Consider the following 18,586-nt stretch of genomic DNA (forward strand, 5'->3'; position numbering starts at 1 on the left):
TCCATCCTTAACTAACGCCTCTCGCCGTCACCGCGGACGCCGTTTGGGCCAGCCCACTGCTGCGGGCGAGGCCTGCCCAGGGGACGGGAGCCGGGAGCCGGTGGGTCCCCCCCGCCCGGGGCTGGAGCCGGACCCGCCGCGGTGCGCGAGCGGTCCCGTCCCGTCCCGTCCCGTCCGCGCCCCGCTCCTCCCGCCACCAGCTTCGCTCGTCTTAAAGCGGCAACCTCTCATTACGTCCCCCCTCACACTTTCCATCCCGTTGGTTCAGTGGCGCTCTGCGCTGCCCTCTTTAAGGTTACCGCGGCGACGGGTCTCGGTGAGAGCGAGGCGCATTGACGTCAGGGCGGGCGGTGATTGGCCGCGCCGGTCGGTTTCCGGTGGGAGCCGCTGTTGCCGTCGCTGAGGCCGCGGCCGGGCCGGGACGGGCGGGGGGCGGTGAGGGCCCGGCGGAGCCGCCCGCAGCAGGTGAGCGGCGGGGCCCGGCCCGGGGCGGGCAGCGCCTGAGCGGGGCGGCGGCGGCGGGAGGGCGAGGCGGGGCGGGAAGCGAAGGGCGCGGAGCGGGAGGCCTGCGGCCTTGGGGGCGGGGGCCGGCCCCGCCGCGGGGAGCGGCCCGGTGCCGGGGCTGGAGCCGGCAGCTCCCGGGCCTGGCGCGGCGGGCGGCGCCCGCTCCGCTGGGCGCTGCGGCGGGGCGGTGGGGGGGGAAGGCCGCGCTGCCCGGGACCCTGTGGGCTCTGCCGGGCCGCGCCCCCCCCGCGCTGCGCTCGGGGCGTTCGGACGCCGCGGCAGAGAGGACGGGGGTTTGTGGGTGTCGGCCCCCCGGAGCGCCGGGTCGCTGGATAGCCCCGGTAGTCGCTGCGGGGAGAGGCGGGCTGGGCTTGGCGGGGCAGCCCCGGGCAGGTCCCGGTGCAGCAGTGGGTTCGGGGAGCTGGAAGGCTTCGCGTTTAACAACGTGTGGGAATGCTGCGGTTATTCCTTTGGTGTTTTCCTTTTTGGTTAACTAATTCCTTTTAGTATTCGATATGCCCCATCCCTGGCAGTGTTCAAGGCCAGGTTGGACACAGGGGCTTGGAGCAACCTGCTCTAGTGGAAGGTGTCCCTGCCGGTGGAACTGGATGAGCTTTAAGGTCCCTTCCAACCCAAACCATTCCATGGTTCTATGATTTTCTGCACCGGCCTTGCTGCTGCCATGAGCAGCCGCTGTCTATCAGCAATGCTTTCTCCATAGGTTGTCATTTGTAAGCTGTCACGGAGCCACCGAGTGTTTCTGGGGCTGTTAATTGGGAGTGACCTTCACTGTGCGAGCTGTCAAAACAAAAAAGAAGTAACTGGAGAACTTTAAGGTGCTTTTTCAAGCCCACGTGAAGCCCCTCCTTGGTGTTTATGCAACACATAACACGTCTGCCTGTGCGTGCTTATGCAGGGATTAACTGTGACAAGAATGAAACCTGTTTGAAGTGTTTCATACTAACTCCAGTCCTCCCGCAATCTCTGGTCGCGTAATTCAAAGGGGATGGTGTTATATTGCCTGTGTGGCTGATGTTTCTCAATCTATCTGCTGCCTCAGTAGGATAAACCCCATAATATGACTGCACCGCTTGGCTTTTCATGACTTGCTATTGCTCAAAAGTAGTTTGACTGAATCCATGTTTTCCCCTTTCAAAAGCTGTTCCTGGGATCAACATATCTCGCTGCAGATTCATAAGCTGTTGCCACTGTCCCTGTACCAGGTAACTTCCTTTATATTTCATTAAAAATGCCCTGAAAAATCCTTTCCTATTTCTTTAGGTGCCTCACTGTTAACTGCTTTAGGCAAAAAGTGATATTAATTAAATGTCTGTTTATATATATGTGTGTGTGTAAAAAAGTGTTTTAAAATGGTTCTATAACCTTGTGGTGGGTTGACCGTGGCTGGATGCCACCAAAGCCACTCCATCGCTCCCCTCCTCAACTGGACAGGGCAGAGAAAATGCATCAAAAGGCTCATGGGTTGAGATAAGGGCAGGGAGGGATCACTCATGGATTGCTGTCACAGGTGAAACAGATGTGACTTGGGGAGATGGGTTTAATTTATTACCGATAAATCAGAGTAGGATAATGAGAAATAAAACCAAATCTTAGAAACACCTTCCTCCCACCCCTCCCTTCTTCCAGGTTTAAGTTCACTCCCAAATTCTCTACCTCATCCCCCCCCAGCAGAGTGGGGAACGGGGGTTCTGCTCAGTTCATCACCCATTGTCTCTGCTGCTCCTTCCTCCTCATGGGAAGACTCCTCATGCTCTTCCCCTGCTCCAGCATGGGGTCCCTCCCACGGGACACAGTCCTTCACAAGCTTCCCCAACATAAGGCCTTCCCATGGGATGTGGCTCTTCATGAGGTGCTCCAGAGTGGGCCCCATTCCCTTCAGGAACAGAAGCTCCACCGTGGGTCCCCCATGGGGTCACAGGTCATGCAGCAAACCTGCTCCAGTGTGGGCTCCACGGAGCCACAGCTCCTGCCAGGAGCCTGCTCCAGTGCAGGCTTCCCATGGGGTCACAGCCTCCTTCAGACACCCTCCTGCTCCAGCGTAGGGTCCTTCACAGGCTGCAGGTGGATATCTGCTCCACCATGGGCCTCCATGGTCCATGGCATAGCCTGCCTTACCATGGTCTGCATCATGGGCCGCAGGGGAATCTCTGCTCCGGTGCCTGGAGCACTTCCTCCCTCCTTCTTCAGCAGCCTTGAAGTCTGCAGAGCTGTTCCTTTCCTCTCACATATTCTCACTCCTCTCTCTGGCTGCAGTTGCTCTTGCCCAGTTTTTTTAATCCCTTCTTAAATACATTATCCCAGAGGTGCTATCGCTGTCACTGATGGCCTCATCCTTGGCCATCAGCAGGTCCATCTTCGAGCTGGCTGGTGTGGCTCCACTGGACATAGTGGAAGCTTCTAGTAGCCCCCCACAGAAGCAACCCCTGAAGCCCCCTGCTGCCAAACCCTTGCCATGCAAACCCAGTACAAACCTGAAAGGGGGGAAAAACCATGCTGAAGAACTTCAAGTGTTACAGCTGACACTATCATTTTAAAGTCTCTTGAAAACCTGGCACCATAAGAGATGTGTTTAAAGATGTGCTCTTGATTATTTACAGCTGAAGAAATAGTTTTGGGATTGCAGTATATCCATGGAGATAGTTAGGAAGCATGAACCAGTTTGAACTGGAGAGTACCTTTTAGGACTCCTAATTCCATAACTTCCGTTAGTGGATTCTGCCTTGGCATTTGGCTTCAACCACTTCCTAATACTTTTCATACCGGCCTCTCAGATTCCCAGCTCCCACCCACCTCGCTGCTGGCCATCATCCCCATGACCCTGTACAGACCATATAGCAGTGTGAAGCGAGCCTCCGAGCCTATGGAATACTGGGTTTAATAGCAGAAAGTTCAGGTGGAAGCTTCCCTGACTTTGAGCACTCACAGAGCTCAAGTTGTAGAAGCTTTTCCAGCTCAGTCCAATTCTTTTCTTTTTGTGCCTGTGGCTGGAGAGAATCCAGACTCTTTATTCCTTTCCAGGTACTAAATAAGTTCCTGGCTTTTACTTCCATGGTTTAGCTTAGTTGCTAGTCTTGCAGATAAAGATAGTTTTGTGGTGTGATACCAGTAAAATAACCCAGCATAACTTTCTTTTAGGCAGCATGATGTGCCTGACTGTATCGGGCAGCAGCATCTTTATTTCCTCTAGTGATTTAACCTTCTCTTTCTCTTCTCTCCAGCAATGGCAGCTTCTAGCAGCAGCAGTGAGGAGGAGCGTAGTCTTCGGGAATGTGAACTTTACGTCCAAAAACACAACATCCAGCAACTCCTGAAGGATTGCATTGTACAGTTATGCACAGTGAGACCTGAAAGACCCATGGGATTCCTCAGGGAATACTTTGAAAGATTGGAGAAGGTAAAAATACAGAGCAAGGGGTGGAAGGAGAGGGGAACAACCTAATTTCACATCATCTCTGTGGTTTAGAGGCTGAGCTTCAGATTTGACCAGTGTTCATATTGGCTGTTTGAATTAGGGAAGACAAATCCTGTTTTCCAGTAGTTTATGCCAGTTAATCACAGTGTAAAGGCACTTCTGTCATAACAAAGCATAAGATGACAAGGAGACTTACCCAGCTTGGATGCAGATGTAATCCCAATCTAATGCTTAATCGCAGAAGCTAATAGATAGCATACACGGTTGTGGCTGTAGTTAGATGACAACTGTGGAGTTTGACCTTGGTTAGACACTTGCAATGGGCATTTGATTTCTTATATTGAGGCAATGGTTTGCATAATTCAGGTAAGCACAGAGTAGCAGGTCATTACCCTGCCCGAGCTGAAGTCAAACAGAAGTATTTGCATTCCAAATCTCCAGGAGAGATTCTCTTGGGAGTTTGGTGTTGGCGTTTTGCTTTGTTGTTCCTCCTGCATTTGTCCTTAAGGTCACTTTGGTGTTTTTGTTGTTGGAAGCATCCTGGGATGCTGGGAATAGAAAGCATTTTCTCATCTTGGTGCTCGTATTTGAAACAGTGATTTCACATTCTTTTGAACTGTTCATTTTATATATTGATACCTAAGCAGGCAGGAAAAGAAGCTGCTTGGAAAATGGGAGGATTTAAAGGCCAATGTGAGATATGATGACTCTATTCAGTACAGCAGTCATTTGCAGGTGCTGCTTTCAGTACTTGTATCTCATTCTTTTTTTAGTTCTAGTTAGTTCTAATTGCTGGTGTAAAGAAGAAAGAAATCAACACTAGAGAGCATAAATATGTATGGTGGGAATTGTCTTTTAATGGAAATGTTCAAGGTAGGTACTGGAAAAGGAGCGAATGATGCAAATTAACCTATAGCTCACCATGTATTTGAGGAACATTTTGTTTATTGAGTGAACAAGGGCTCTGTAATGTGTCTGACTCTTTTTTGTGTAGTTTCAGAGGGAAACCAGCAGCAAATCAGGTAGTGATGAGGGTGTTAAGAATCCGCTGTCCCTGCCTGTCACCGTGCCTCCTTCCACACCTTGGATTCCGAGTTTCTGAGTACTGATAGGTGAATCGTTTTAAAACATCACCACAAGTGTTGATATAGAAAACTTTACAAAGTAAACTGCATTACTGCACTTCAAATAACTTGTAAACCAGTCCATACTTTGTGATATTAAATGGGAATATTTGGATGCTTTTATGTAGTGGACTTATGGTCAACGTGCATTATTTAAAGGAAACTGGATTTGTTTTTAGCAGGACAAGTCTAGCTCTGAACTTAATCATGTGTATTCTGGAGTTGAATAACTCTTGATGATTTTATTCTGGTGCAAATAGGCTGTATCTGTACTCGGTCAGCCCACAGGGAAGCTGAAAATAAAACTGGTTAGATAATGTGTTTCCCCTTGAATTACTCTTACAGGTTTGGTCAGGGTCTTTTATTCTGAGTTGTGTTGGCATAGGTTATGTGTGCCCACTGGTGCAGCGATAGCTACAGGTGAAACCAGAGCATCTTTCTTGCCTTCTTGAATTTAAAAATTGCCACAGCTTTCCCTAAGTAATGTCACCATTCAGTCAAACACATTGGTCTTGCTTTAACCAGGTAACACAGCACCTCAATAGTTCTCAAGTACCGGAACAGTGGACATCCCGTGCTACGTTAGCAAACTCCTGACATCTGTGTCTGGAAAACACAAGTGTTAAGTGCTGTTATTAACCAGCTCTAACCCAGTGCTTAGCTCTGGTAGAGCAAAAATGATTGAACCAGATTCTGCTTCACTTTCTATAAGTAATGTCTGCTGCATCTTTAATAAAGCAGAGCAACTTTTCAATCTGCTTTCTGAATCTATTCAACTGGATGAAATCGAGGTTGAGATACAGTATTTAAGATTGAATTTGGAAGGAAACTGAGGTGAGGTTGCTATTTTCTCTCTAGTTATCCTGACAAGTCATCTCTTCCACAGCACACACACACAGAGCTGATTCACTGTCATGTTACTAAAATACGTTGAAGACATTTAAACACACTTTTGAATTCATGTTCAGAAACATGAAAATGAACTGTCTCTGAGCCCATTGTAGCTACTGCAGGAATTTAGATGTCTTCTGCTGAGTTATGAAAGCTGCTACATGAATCTCATTACTGCGCATTGATTATATTAATGTTTTTATTTTGTCTGCATGTGATGTACTAAGGCCTCTGTTCTTTTTGCTGGGCAACACCAGTGCATACTAAAAGCTAATAGCCATCCAGTGCTCTGCTTGGCTGTGTTATGTAGTTTGAGCTATGGAAATTTAATGTAGAGATCATTATTACAGCCTGCCAGATGAATCTTGGATATTGGACATGGCTGTCCACTGGAGTAAGTGCATGTTTGAAATATTGTGTGCAATGCAGTTAGGTGCATATTAGGCTTTATAGAAAGCTGGAATGATGAAGTGTGACTGTCATGTAGGCACTGTACCTGCTCCCCGCTGCCCACTTTGTCTCCGCAGATATATGGCTGAGTGTTTTCCTGTTTTCCTCAGTGTTCCATTTGCCAAACATGGTAGTCAGGAAGGATGTACAGTGCAATGTGAATTATGACAGAGCTTTTAACATTGCTTTTTACTTTCTGAGTGTTTGGGGGTTTTAAGATCCGTGGAGAGCTGATATAAATGAAATACTAGTTAACCAGAAGAAGTTGAGACTGTTTCTGATGTGCTGACAATTACCAGGTACCAGACTATGCAGTGTAAAACATCATTCTGGAATTGGGAAGGTCTTCGGTAGCTGATGGACTGAAATATGAGTGTGTGAAGTTTCAGCACTTTAACATCTCTTACTCGTAATAATTTAAATTGACTTAATAGGTGTTTCTTACTTGTCAGGAAGAAAAAATGTACAGTTAGTGGTCACTGACACTGAAAACTTTTAACTGCTTCATCAGCTGAAAGAACAGGATGAAGACTTGGGTGTAATAAATAGGCTAACTTTAGTACTAAACCTTTTTAACATCCTGGTCATGGTTACACTGATCAGTGCAGAGCAAAATGAATGCCTTTGTCCATTATGTGTTTAATTTGAACGTAGCTTTTTAGCTCCTAAACCAGAACAAATACATTTTCTCACTTATAACCACTGGCTAAATTTGAGGGTTACTGAGAATAACAACTGCTGCTCTTTCTTCAGGTCCTAGTGCTACTTTTCCCTGCTCTGATGGTGGTTTAGTATCATAAATTATAAAGGTTTATTTGAAAAAGATAAATACATGAAAAACTACTGCTATGAAAACAATGAGACTTTAGTATGTCATTTACTCCATGGCACAGTGTTGCCTTGCAACGTGCAATGTGAATATAGGGAGATTTGTCTCATTAGGGATAATCTTCCTCTTGATGAGTGTGTACGTAGTCTCCTTAGAATAGCTGGTGTATTTTAAGATAATACATTATCTTACCCATCTGTAACTAGTTTCTCTGTCCATGACAATATTCTATTTAATCTAGTAATGTTAAATCCCAGCTCAGGCAGAAGTTACCAGTTGTCTTCTTTCTGTTAGTGCAGGTTCCTTGAATGGGCTGTTACCCGATGAGTCTCTTGTTGAACTCTTTTGGTGCACAGCTCCCTTGCTAAGTGCTGCTATATCTGAAAGCCACAGGATCTCAATACTTTACATTTTATGTGATACTGGAAAGAATACAGCAGCTGGTGTTCACTTATTTAAAGCATCAAGGTTTTTTTAACGGGTTAAGTAGCAGTATGTGAATGAACAGTGTGTTTCTGTGGTCGGTGGTGTTGCCCGCTTTGTAGAGGCAGTTTAAACTGAACACTTACAACCACTTCAGCTATTTTTAACTTCATTTCAGGCTTGTTTCTGTAAAACCAGAAGGTAGATACAAGGTTTTAAATACGTTTTGCTCCCATCGTTTTGAAATGTAGCACTATTTTCTCAATGGGCACAAAGCAGGAAGTGAAATGTAACTCGACGGATCGGTGCTTGCTCTTCGGCTATCTGAGAGGTGTAAAATGTACACTCGCTGTAATGGTTATCTGATGTCCCTTTCCTCAAAGCACTGTTGTTATACATAGCCTCTGTGCACCTCCGGAGAGGAGCGTGGCAGCCAAGCAGCAATGTGGCAGGGACAGCTTCATCAAGGACGCTGGGACAAACCCAGCTTTCCAAAGTGCTGTGAGCTCCCAGAGAACAGATGACTCCTTGTTCTTTTAAGGCAGGTCCCAAAAATCCTGTTTCCTTAACGCTGGGAAAGTAATTTGAGCTGCTGTGATGCAAATGCTCTGGCTCCAAGGTTGGCTTTTATGTTTTGTTTTTAATCTGATTGTAGTTGATTCAAGTGAATCTTCTGGTACACAGAAGAATCAGATGTCTGTGTGTCTAGTTAGACTTCATTTTACTGTAAGTACATGAGTCTTCTATAGTATCACTACAACACAGCACAACAGGTAACTGAGGGAAATAAGGAAATGTGCAAAGTTGACAAATCTGGGGTTTGTGGAAAGAATTCTGCTCTTTGGCCTCCAGCATCCTTCCTCCAGCTCTTCTGTAAGCAGTGTTCATATTTCTTTCTCCCAAAATAACTGTTGGTTATTGAGTATCCAGTTAGTCCATGACTTGACCTTGTTTCAAAAGCTTCTCGTGTAACATGGGTTTCTGTCTTTCCAATCAAACAAGGCTCAACACCTCGCAGCTAAGGGAGAGCTGATGGATTTACAGTGGGAGAAGATCTTTAGCGGTTGCAGAATGTCTTCATTGCCCATTGAATACACTAGTGGAAAGCAGAATCAACTTGTTTATACTTCTTAATTTATTAAACTATTCATGTGACTTAATAAAGTAAACACCATTGTGATATGAATGTTAGGAGTGAAAGACATATCCATCTGTTTTGAAAGGCCTTTGATCTTGGTTGCTGTAGTCTCCTGTTTCCTTAATATGGGACTAACAGTACACAGGAAGCTCCCTCGCATTGGCAGGCTAACTTGGAATGTGATCTATAATGACTGGATTATGTGACACAAACATGTCTTCCTTCCTGTTTAGGAGGAAACAAAACAGTTGTTGAATCAACAGAAGTCTGGTTCTCGCTCAGACTCGCGGGAGGATGAAATCTCTCCTCCTCCTCCTATGAACCCTGTGGTTAAGGGTCGAAGGCGGCGTGGGGCCATCAGTGCAGAAGTCTATACAGAAGAGGATGCTGCATCTTATGTTAGAAAGGTGCTCTGACTTTCAAACGTTGCCAAAAATAGCAGCTACAGTCCAAGAGTTGATCAAAGACCACCTTCTACCCAGTGTATGAAATAACACTGAGCTCTTGGAGCCTGTTAAGTCTTTTGATAACTGTAAAAAGCAGACCTGTGTCTAGCTCTTTAATTGGAGGTTAGACTAAGCTGCCATGCAAGTAAACCATTTATGCATGACTTAGACCTGTTCTCTTTGAAGTTATATATATTTAGATGTACATATATTTGTATATTATATATGTAAACAAAGTGCTTCCAGTTATTCCACAGCTGCAACAACGTTACAGTGAGCCTAATGGCAGAGCAGACTTGCTGCTACTCATAGGAAAACAAGTTGAACAGATACTTGTACTCTTGCAGAAAAACTTATAAACTTAGCATGGGATGATGCTTTTACAGGTGCATAAAGTAATACAAGATTAGATTTACCTCCTGCACCGTCTGTAAACATTGATTGTGTTTGGGTTTAGATCTGTAGTGCATGAAAGAAACAGCAAGTGATTTGTAGCAATTTAAATAGTTTATTTACCCTGGGGAATGCAGAAATTGTTCTTGAAAAAAATTAACCAGTTACTTTTCCTGATTCAATCCTAGGTTATTCCAAAAGATTATAAGACTATGGCTGCTTTGGCAAAAGCTATTGAGAAGAATGTGCTGTTTGCCCATCTTGATGATAATGAAAGAAGGTAGGGAAAGATCTTTAAAGTAGTCTTTAAGTTTCTTAAGTGTCATCGCAGAGCTGCACGGCCTCTTTACAACAGTCAGTGTAACCATACAGAGGCTATAGGAGGAGTACTGGTGGGCTGGAGGTGCAGATGTATGAAGGTTTGCATGGCAGTGGTCCAGGAGCTTGTCTAATTTTGGTCTCCTTCTCTTCAGTGACATCTTTGATGCGATGTTCCCCGTCACCTACATTGCAGGAGAGACTGTCATACAGCAAGGCAAGTGACAGTGTTTACACTGATGCGTATATTGGAGGTGGTGAGTAGGCTCTGGCCTAGTGCTCTTGTTAGTTTTAGGGTTTGCTTTGAAAATAGAGCCACTGTCTGGGTGTAGTGACCCTTTGTTCTGTTACCTGAAGCACAGCTCGTACTGCAGTGAGGAGTGGAGCAGTTGGAGGAAGATGTGGCTTCACTGCATGTGTTATCTATTGGAAAGATTCTCCTTTGATGGCTCTGTAGCACACATTATGTCAATTTATGGATCTGGTACAGTTTTCCAGTGATCCTGGAAATGCTGCTGATCTCCCATGTACCAGTAGATGTCCTCTCTCACAGGACTGAGCAGAGTGCAAGGTCAGCACAATGTGAAATTTCACTCTGCACAGTGTGCAAAGATTCATCTCTGTCAACCTTATTAGATTCTAAACATCAAAGGAGGCAGAGATGCCAGCTCTGTGGAATGTGACTGTTTGCTTAACTTTACTCTTTTTAATGTGTATTTAATTTTTTCTTCCGTAGGTGATGAAGGTGATAACTTCTATGTGGTTGATCAAGGAGAAATGGATGTAAGCATTTTTGGAAGCTTATTAATGATACGTTCATTCCTAGCACAATAGCATGATATTTATAGGCCTCTTCTACAGGTCCTTCCTTTAGCAGCTTTTCTCATCATAATTTCTTGCTTGTAGAAGCATATTTTGCTTTGCTCCTTGATGTCTCAGTCTGGCTGCAGAGACTGTGACTTGTGCTGAGTTTCAAAATGAACGATTTGGACGTCAATGCAGTACTACTGCTTTACAAGTGCAGGGTGGAGTCCAGTTGGGGTGTGGGACAGGCTTTAAGAGTGACCAGGCTTTTTATTTTCCATTCCAACTAATCCATGGCTTTCTCTGACAGGGACTTCGTTCAGATTTTATTCCTATCAAAGGCTCTCAGTGCATGTGATATACGAGAGAGTCCCTTTGTCGATGAAAGTAGAAATTGTGGCTGGGACTGGGGTTGGCTGTGAAGGGTTGATGAAGCCCTGAAATGGTCAACTCTGACTGTACAGACCTGAGAATTTCCCTTTACTATAAAGGAAATACAGGGCAGCAGGAGCTTTGTGTAGTCTCTGACCAGCTCCCAAGACACTGTGGGTCTTGGCTTACCCCTGTGCTCTGCCTTTCAGGTTTATGTGAACAGCGAGTGGGCAACCAGCGTTGGTGAGGGTGGAAGCTTTGGAGAACTCGCCCTTATATATGGAACCCCCCGAGCTGCAACTGTCAAAGCAAAGACAAATGTGAAGTTGTGGGGCATTGATAGAGATAGCTACAGAAGGATCCTGATGGCAAGTATTCTTCTAGCTGATGTGTGGCTTATGCTGTTGACTCGAAAAGTCAACAGCATAAGTGTATAACCTGGAATTATGCTTCTGGTTTTACTGTTCATTCAACTTATACTGGTTATTTTTGACCTTCTGTCTGTGCCTGTCCTTTGCTGGAGTTATTTATTCAAACTCGTGCTATCTCTCTTGAGATTGTAAAGCAAATCACTCAGCATACCTTTATCAGGCGTGGAGCAAGGGGGAGCCTTGCATTAGTGAACAAACAATACCAATGCAGTATTAAACTGGACTGAAAATGTAATGCCTGCTGGTTAACTTGCCAGATGTTTTGATTCTGCTCTGTATTTAGCTTGCTATGTCTAAGTAGTGTGCGTGAACAGCAATTGTAACTAACTAGAGCATTGTTGTGAGTTCTGGTAAGGCTATGCAGGTAGAATGTGTTTAAGAAACAAATGTTAAGGCTGCAATAAATTGTAAGTACTTTATGAAGGTTGCTCAGCTCTGAAATATTACTGAAATAATTAAAACACAGTCTTGTGGGTTTGGGGTCTCAGACAGGATGCAATGTGTGGCTGGTTTAATTCATTTGTATCTTAAGTTTTATTTGAAGCCTCATGTAAAATGTGAAGTAGAAAGAAAACTGTGGGTTTTATTTTTCTTTTAGGGGAGTACTTTGAGAAAGAGAAAGATGTATGAAGAATTCCTTAGTAAAGTATCTATATTGGGTAAGTGAGTAAATATTTGTTCTGAAGTGGAATAAATTGCCATATTGCAATGAAGCATCATTATGATGACAGGCTGTTGTGGTAATCCATTAAAACTGACTGCAAAGCCTGTACTGCTTTTCTGCATCATTCCAAAACAACTCTTAATTCAAGTCTTTATCTGATACACAGATGTAGCCAGAAATCTGTGTAACAACAGAGCAAAAAGTGTATTTGTGCCTTGTAAAGATACTCTGTTAATGAACTATTAACTCTATAGAATCTCTGGACAAGTGGGAGCGTCTCACTGTAGCTGATGCATTGGAGCCGGTACAGTTTGAGGATGGGCAAAAGATTGTGGTCCAGGGAGAGCCAGGAGATGAGTTCTTCATTATCTTGGAGGTAAGTGAGCTCGAATTAAAAGCTCAAACTTTACTTTTTTTTTCTTAACATGGCTTATTCTGCCCCTAAATAGACACTTGGAGGAAAATACGGAATATAAGAATGTACTTTTAGAGAATTCCTAAGGAATTATAATCTTTCTGGACATGCAGAAGCTTCTATTTAGTTTTTCTATTTTTACAAATGGTACTTCCACAAAAAAACAAGTTTTTGATGAAACCAGTTTATCTTTCACAGAAGAGTAAAGACCTGTTCTAGATAGCTCGTAATGTCTTGCTAGTGGTGGTGGTGTCTTCTGTCTGTTTTGTTGTGGTGTTTTTTTGCCTGTCATACTGTAATATTCTTGCTGTCATGAGGAAAACCAGGAAGAAGTCAGTGCTATGGATATGTAACTACCCAAGACATTTATGCTTCTAGAAGAGGAGAACCAGCTGCTCTTACAGAGCAGTCTGGTGAACTGGGCAAGGACTGTGAAGCGGTTCCTAGACTGAGCCATCCTAACAGTTATTTCTGCAAAGCAGCTGATTCCATGTGGAATTCAGTGTTTATAAATGATGCTGGGAATTCCAGTTGTTTAATTGCTGTGATTTATTGAAGGGCACAGCTGCAGTGCTACAGCGTCGGTCAGAGAATGAAGAATTTGTTGAAGTGGGCAGGCTGGCACCTTCAGACTATTTTGGTGAGTTACGTAGTGCCCACGATGGTTACACGACTGTCACTGTTTTACCTGTGTTCTGTGGGTGACTTCTGTGCATGATAGTGATGGGATGCATTTGCTTAATTACTGTTTTGGCTGACTCTTGTGGTTTCACTCAATGTCAGGTGAGTGTCAAAGTCACTTGGCATTCAGGGGTGCGTGGGGATCACAGAAATGGGATTGTTCTAGAGTGCTTTCATTTAGAAGGGCCCATTGAAATTGCATCACACTGCTCAGGACTGTGTCCACTTGAGTCTCTTGTGTCTCCAGGGATGGAGATCCCACAGCCTCTCACTGTTTAACCAGCTTGTTGTGAAGAGTTTTTCTTTATGCCTGACAAGAATTTCCTGTTCTGCAACTTGTTGCTTTCTCTCTGCCTTTCACTGTGCAGAGGGCAGTCTGGTTTTCTCTTTATAATCTCTTGTTACAAGACAGCAATAAGATTCCCTCCTTAGCTGCCTTTTCCAGACTAACTTTTCCAGGCCAGACTGATGCAGCTCTTTCAGCATCTCTTTGTACACCCTGTGCTGCAGTCCCCAGCCATCTGGGTGGCACTTGCTCTGCTTTGGCAGCACCTTGTACTGGGGACCCTGAAACTGTGTGGTGCTCTAGATACAGTCTCCCAAGTGCAGATCAGGATCTGTTGAAGGTGATCTTATGTGGCTAAAAGTTACATGGTATGTAAATTGCTTTGGCTTGAAAAAGCTTATATATCCTGGCAAAGAAAAAGGGTAAGATTGATACACTTACTTGTGAAGACTTTGAAATAGTCTTCAATGGAACTAATCACTTGTTTAGTGCGTGTAGATCTATTTTGGATCACAGATAAGGACTGGATGCATGTGCTCATAGAGGAGTCTTGGAGTATAACGTAACAGTTTATAACAAGATATCCTGCAGCAGTTCGAAATACAACAGGGTAATTTCTTTGGTTCTTTAGTACATTGGTTTGAACTCTGTTCATGCTTTCCTGTTGCCACAGGTGAAATAGCTCTGCTGATGAACCGTCCCCGTGCTGCCACCGTGGTTGCTCGTGGCCTCTTGAAATGTGTAAAGCTCGATCGACCCCGGTTTGAGCGTGTCCTGGGGCCCTGCTCGGATATTCTCAAGCGCAACATCCAGCAGTACAACAGTTTTGTATCACTGTCTGTCTGAAACCTTCCTACCCAAAACATGCTTCACGAACGCAGACTGCTTTATTACCCTTGTGCAGAGCCACATTGCCACTGGCATTTGCAGCTTCCTGTCTGTTTAAAAAAGAGAAAAAACAACAAAAAAAAAAATTGCTTATCATGGCACTATTTTTAATTTGGAGCATATTAGTTCTGTGCTCTCTGTCCCATTAAATGAATAGAACAAGTTTTATGGAGACATTTGCTCTTACGGCTTTTCTCTGTGCAACAGTGTCCAACTTGGGCTGATGCAGCCTTGCTTCAGCAAGGGAGAGCCCTCCTGGCACTGTGCTCATTGCCATAGAGTAAGGAGGTGACAGCGGGGGGGTGAAAAAGTACTTTGAAAGGTGTTTCTCAAACTGTTGGACAGATTTTAAGGCTGTGTTCATCATCTGCTGTATTTCTTTTCAAATGAGAACTGCCCTTGTAATTGAGCTTCTTGGGGCTTGGGGGTTTCTTCTTTTTTTAACTCTCTGGGTACTGTAATCCTGGGTTCGGTCGTGAGGCATCAGCTGCTAAGAAAGCCACAGTTGGAATTTAACAGTGTAATTGTTCCTGTGTCTGCTGGGTTAAGATTGCTTAGTTATGTTTCTGTCAAGTGTAAAGCAAAGCTTTCAAGGTTACTAGTTCTGGTGAACTACTGCAGTTGTTACTTCATTTGCTGACTTGCCGCAACTGATTTTCTTTCTTCAGCGATAGAAGCGCCATTTAAAACTCTTCCTGTTCAAAGTGGCAAGAACCAAATGTGACATTAAACGCCTGACTTTGGTCTGTAGTACATAGGTTGGTGTAAGAATGGTGCAGCTGTCCAGCTGTGAGTAATGTTGTAGTACTTAGGTTGGTGTAGGAATTGGAAGCAAACGTTTTGTTTTCCCGGTGACTTTTGCTTGCTTTGTATTCCTCAGTTGACTTCTTTGAACATCGTCAGTTCAGGTGAACCCTTTGTTACCAGGGAAATGTGGAGTCTTTATGGCCAGCACCAGTTGCAGGTGGTGAGAATGCTGGTCTATATAGATGCTGTTGTTACTGGTAGAGAACATGAGGCAGAAGTGAATGTTTTACCTTTCCTGCAACACTCAGTTATTTTAAGTTTTTAAATCTGTCAATGAATCCTTTTTAAATGGTTAATGATAAATCTAGTTTCAACACAGAAGGTGCATTCTCTTTCCTTGCTGATGGAATTGACATGATGCATATTTCACGCTCTTTTCTTTCTTTCCAAGTTCAATATGTTGCGGAGTCTTAAATGTATTTCAGTATTTACCAGCTTTGTGTTCCATTACTCTGTGCACACCAATACTTCCCCAAAGTTTTTACTGAATTCCACGGTTCAATAATGGTAGGCAATTTTTAAGGTTTCCTTTAAACTGTAATTTATATAAAGTAGTGTAGGTTTGTATTTGGGAGTGACAGCAAGCAGTTCTGCATTTGTTGTGCAACTACTTCTAACGATGGAGCCCTCATTTGATTTCCTTTCTGAGGTCGGATGGATTCCAATTCCAGACTCTCCAAGGCATGTAGATAATCAAGAGCCTGGGAATTGATGCAAAACAGTACTGAGGGTATCAAGCCTTTACAGAAGGTTTCAGGCTATTTCTGAACCTGAAATCCCAATAATGGGATTTAAATGCTTGTGGTTTGAGTTCTCTATTCGGAAGACATTGAGTAGAGGATTTCAGCCACAGTCCTTAAGGAATGAGCAAAACCGACCTTTTTGGTTCCTTTTCTTTTTGGTAAAACTTTCCTTAAGTTTTGACTCTATCCAGGTTTATTCTTCACATGTGTTCTTTGTGTTACTTTAAAGCACCAAAAACTATGTAAACTAGTTAGAGCTCCACAACAAAAGGCACATTTTTTTTATATAAGGCTTTCTAACCAAGTTTCACTACTGCATCTTTTTAGCTTGCTGGTTACTCCCTTTTGTAGTTTTACCTACAAGATTTTAAGATAAATCAGCTAAGTCTGAGTTAAATATTAACCACAGTTATAGCTTTACCTTTGTGTGCAATTGAAATATGTTTGAAACCACAATTGGCATAGTTTTGCCTTAGCTAACATTCAGGGCTTTAGAAGTAATTCTTTGCTAGTCCACCTTTAGCGACTTGATGAAGTCTATTGCCCTAGAAAGCTATAGTCAACCAGAGGACCATTTTTGTATTGTTACCTGACTATATAAGTCTGATTTACTGTATGTGCTAATATATTATATTATATTCCTTTTGTTATAGATTGTCCTAATGGCAGGTAAAGCAATAAAATGATTTAAATTCTTAAATGCAATCAGTCTCTTCTTTTTTTCCCCTCTTCATTTTGTTTTCCCCATATTGTGTTTTCCTTTAGCCTTAGAGGAATTATTATGAATGAGGTGGTAGAAACGAAGAAGCTTCAATGGATTAGCTTTGTGTTGACTCTGGAGGCTTGAGTTTAAGTCCTGGCTTACAGCACAATGGAACCTTCCCCTCTGGACCCTACCAGAGAGCTTGGTCTCCACAAGCCGACATATGCCTATGACCTGGGAACTTCTCCATAGTTCTGGCACATGATGGCTTTTGAAGTGAGAAGGTACCTGTGTCTTGAGTGTCTCTTTGCAACTCCTGCGGCCTTGATGTCTTGTGAAGGTGGTTAATTCCCAGCCCCTAGTATTGGCACTCATAATCTTCTCTTGTCTACTCACATCTATGGATAACCTTAATGAAGTTTTGAACATGTGGTGATCACTCATAAATGAGCTCTGGTGGGCAGACAGGGGGAGATAGAAGAGGGGGATCTTCATACTACGATGAAGTAGGAGAAAAATTGAAGTGATGACCTGAAGCAGCTCAGACTGGACACGTTTTACATCCAGCTCTGAGAAAGCTGTTGCCATTGCACAACTTTGAAGATACATTAAAAACCTACCACATAAAGGAGAATCAAAATGAAAAGAAAGCAACCTTGCACCCGCTGTCAGTGCACCGGCCATTTACACATCCCTGAGTCTGTTCCTTCATCCAGCTCTCCCTTTCCCCCACCCCTTGACCAAAAAAACCCCTGAAAACAGAACTCTATCTAAAGTAAAATTACTATCTAAAGTAAAATTTCCACTTCCAACCTTGTAACTTGACGTTTAAACTTATCTTCTGTTGCCATGTGCTTCCTGTTCAAGCCAACAGTCACCATTCCATGACATCAATCAAAGTGATTTTGGACTTGTCATGTGTGGTAAGTGCGCAGAAAGTCACCGGTAGAGGGAGATACAGGTTTGGGAATACAGTATCCTGCATGGAAACAACCGCTGTGCTGTGCATTGAGAGTGAGTTAAATCCTTTTATTTTCACCTGTTTTCTATCCACAAGAGTACAAAGGTCTGTAAGCTCTCCAGTGCTGAGAATTCTGTCTGTTTGATTGAGACTGCCTAAACCCTTGCTTTTGGGAAAGCTGGAAATGGAAGGATATGGCAGAATGACAAGTTGGGAGACTGAAGGAGCGTGGTGTGGAAGAATATTGGAGGAATCTCTTTGCTAAGTAGAAACACTCCAAACTTCCTCAGAGGAATGAATAGAGCAGACACCTGTAAGAACATACTCAATTACAACTACAGTCTCCTGCAGCTTTACAGTGTGGAGACGGGTGTATTGTAGAACTACTGTGGAGCTGAATTGTCAATACAACCCCCTGTGAAAACAATAGCTGTGGCCAAAGGAGCTTTGTTCCTTTCTTGTGTGATCCAGGCACTTACTGCCAGGGTGAACGAGTTCCCTCTAGGTTGGGCAGAATCCCAGCCCATGGTAACTGCAGGAGCTTGCTGAGAACCCTTTAGCAACTGCTACATCACTTGTACTGTGGGTTTAGGATGCTCCAGTGAAAGCTCTGCAGAGCTGTAGATGGGTTTTGTTTAACTTAAAGGTTAGTTCAGAATGAGCTGCTGGTAGCTGGTTGTGGTGTGGCTTTTGTTTGGGGTTTTTTCTGCTTAAGGGTGATAAATTATCAACAAAGATCTCAGCTGCTTTGCCCAGGCTGCCAAAAGGCTCAGTGCAATCCTCCTCGGGCAGTTAAAGGGAAAAACTATTAGAGAGCTTTATTAAGTTATTCTTAAACCTTGTAATTGGGAGGCAAGGGGAAAACTGCAAATTGAGAGATCT

General features: G+C 43.8%; 1 protein-coding gene across 1 annotated transcript; it reads left to right on the forward strand.

The window, feature by feature from the left end:
• Positions 1 to 352: 352 nt before the first annotated feature.
• Positions 353 to 16,740, forward strand: PRKAR1A (protein kinase cAMP-dependent type I regulatory subunit alpha). The gene is made up of 12 exons (XM_030506158.1): positions 353 to 465; positions 1,664 to 1,727; positions 3,744 to 3,919; positions 9,026 to 9,199; positions 9,820 to 9,911; positions 10,105 to 10,166; positions 10,686 to 10,732; positions 11,335 to 11,493; positions 12,155 to 12,215; positions 12,475 to 12,596; positions 13,194 to 13,275; positions 14,276 to 16,740. Exons 3-12 carry the CDS (start codon positions 3,746 to 3,748, stop codon positions 14,446 to 14,448), a joined length of 1,146 nt encoding a protein of 381 aa, XP_030362018.1. The 5' UTR covers positions 353 to 465; positions 1,664 to 1,727; positions 3,744 to 3,745; the 3' UTR covers positions 14,449 to 16,740.
• Positions 16,741 to 18,586: the final 1,846 nt, after the last annotated feature.

Source organism: Strigops habroptila, chromosome 14 (genome assembly GCF_004027225.2).
Source record: "Strigops habroptila isolate Jane chromosome 14, bStrHab1.2.pri, whole genome shotgun sequence".
Classification (NCBI taxonomy): domain Eukaryota; kingdom Metazoa; phylum Chordata; class Aves; order Psittaciformes; family Psittacidae; genus Strigops; species Strigops habroptila.

What these genes read in the sequence shown, in the direction of transcription:
- PRKAR1A (XM_030506158.1), top strand. Translation starts at nt 3,746, where the DNA reads ATGGCAGCTTCTAGCAGCAGCAGTGAGGAGGAGCGTAGTCTTCGGGAA. An exon ending in ACTTTGAAAGATTGGAGAAG is followed by an intron (nt 3,920 to 9,025) that starts GTAAAAATACAG and finishes CTTCCTGTTTAG; the next exon opens with GAGGAAACAAAACAGTTGTT. An exon ending in CTGCATCTTATGTTAGAAAG is followed by an intron (nt 9,200 to 9,819) that starts GTGCTCTGACTT and finishes ATTCAATCCTAG; the next exon opens with GTTATTCCAAAAGATTATAA.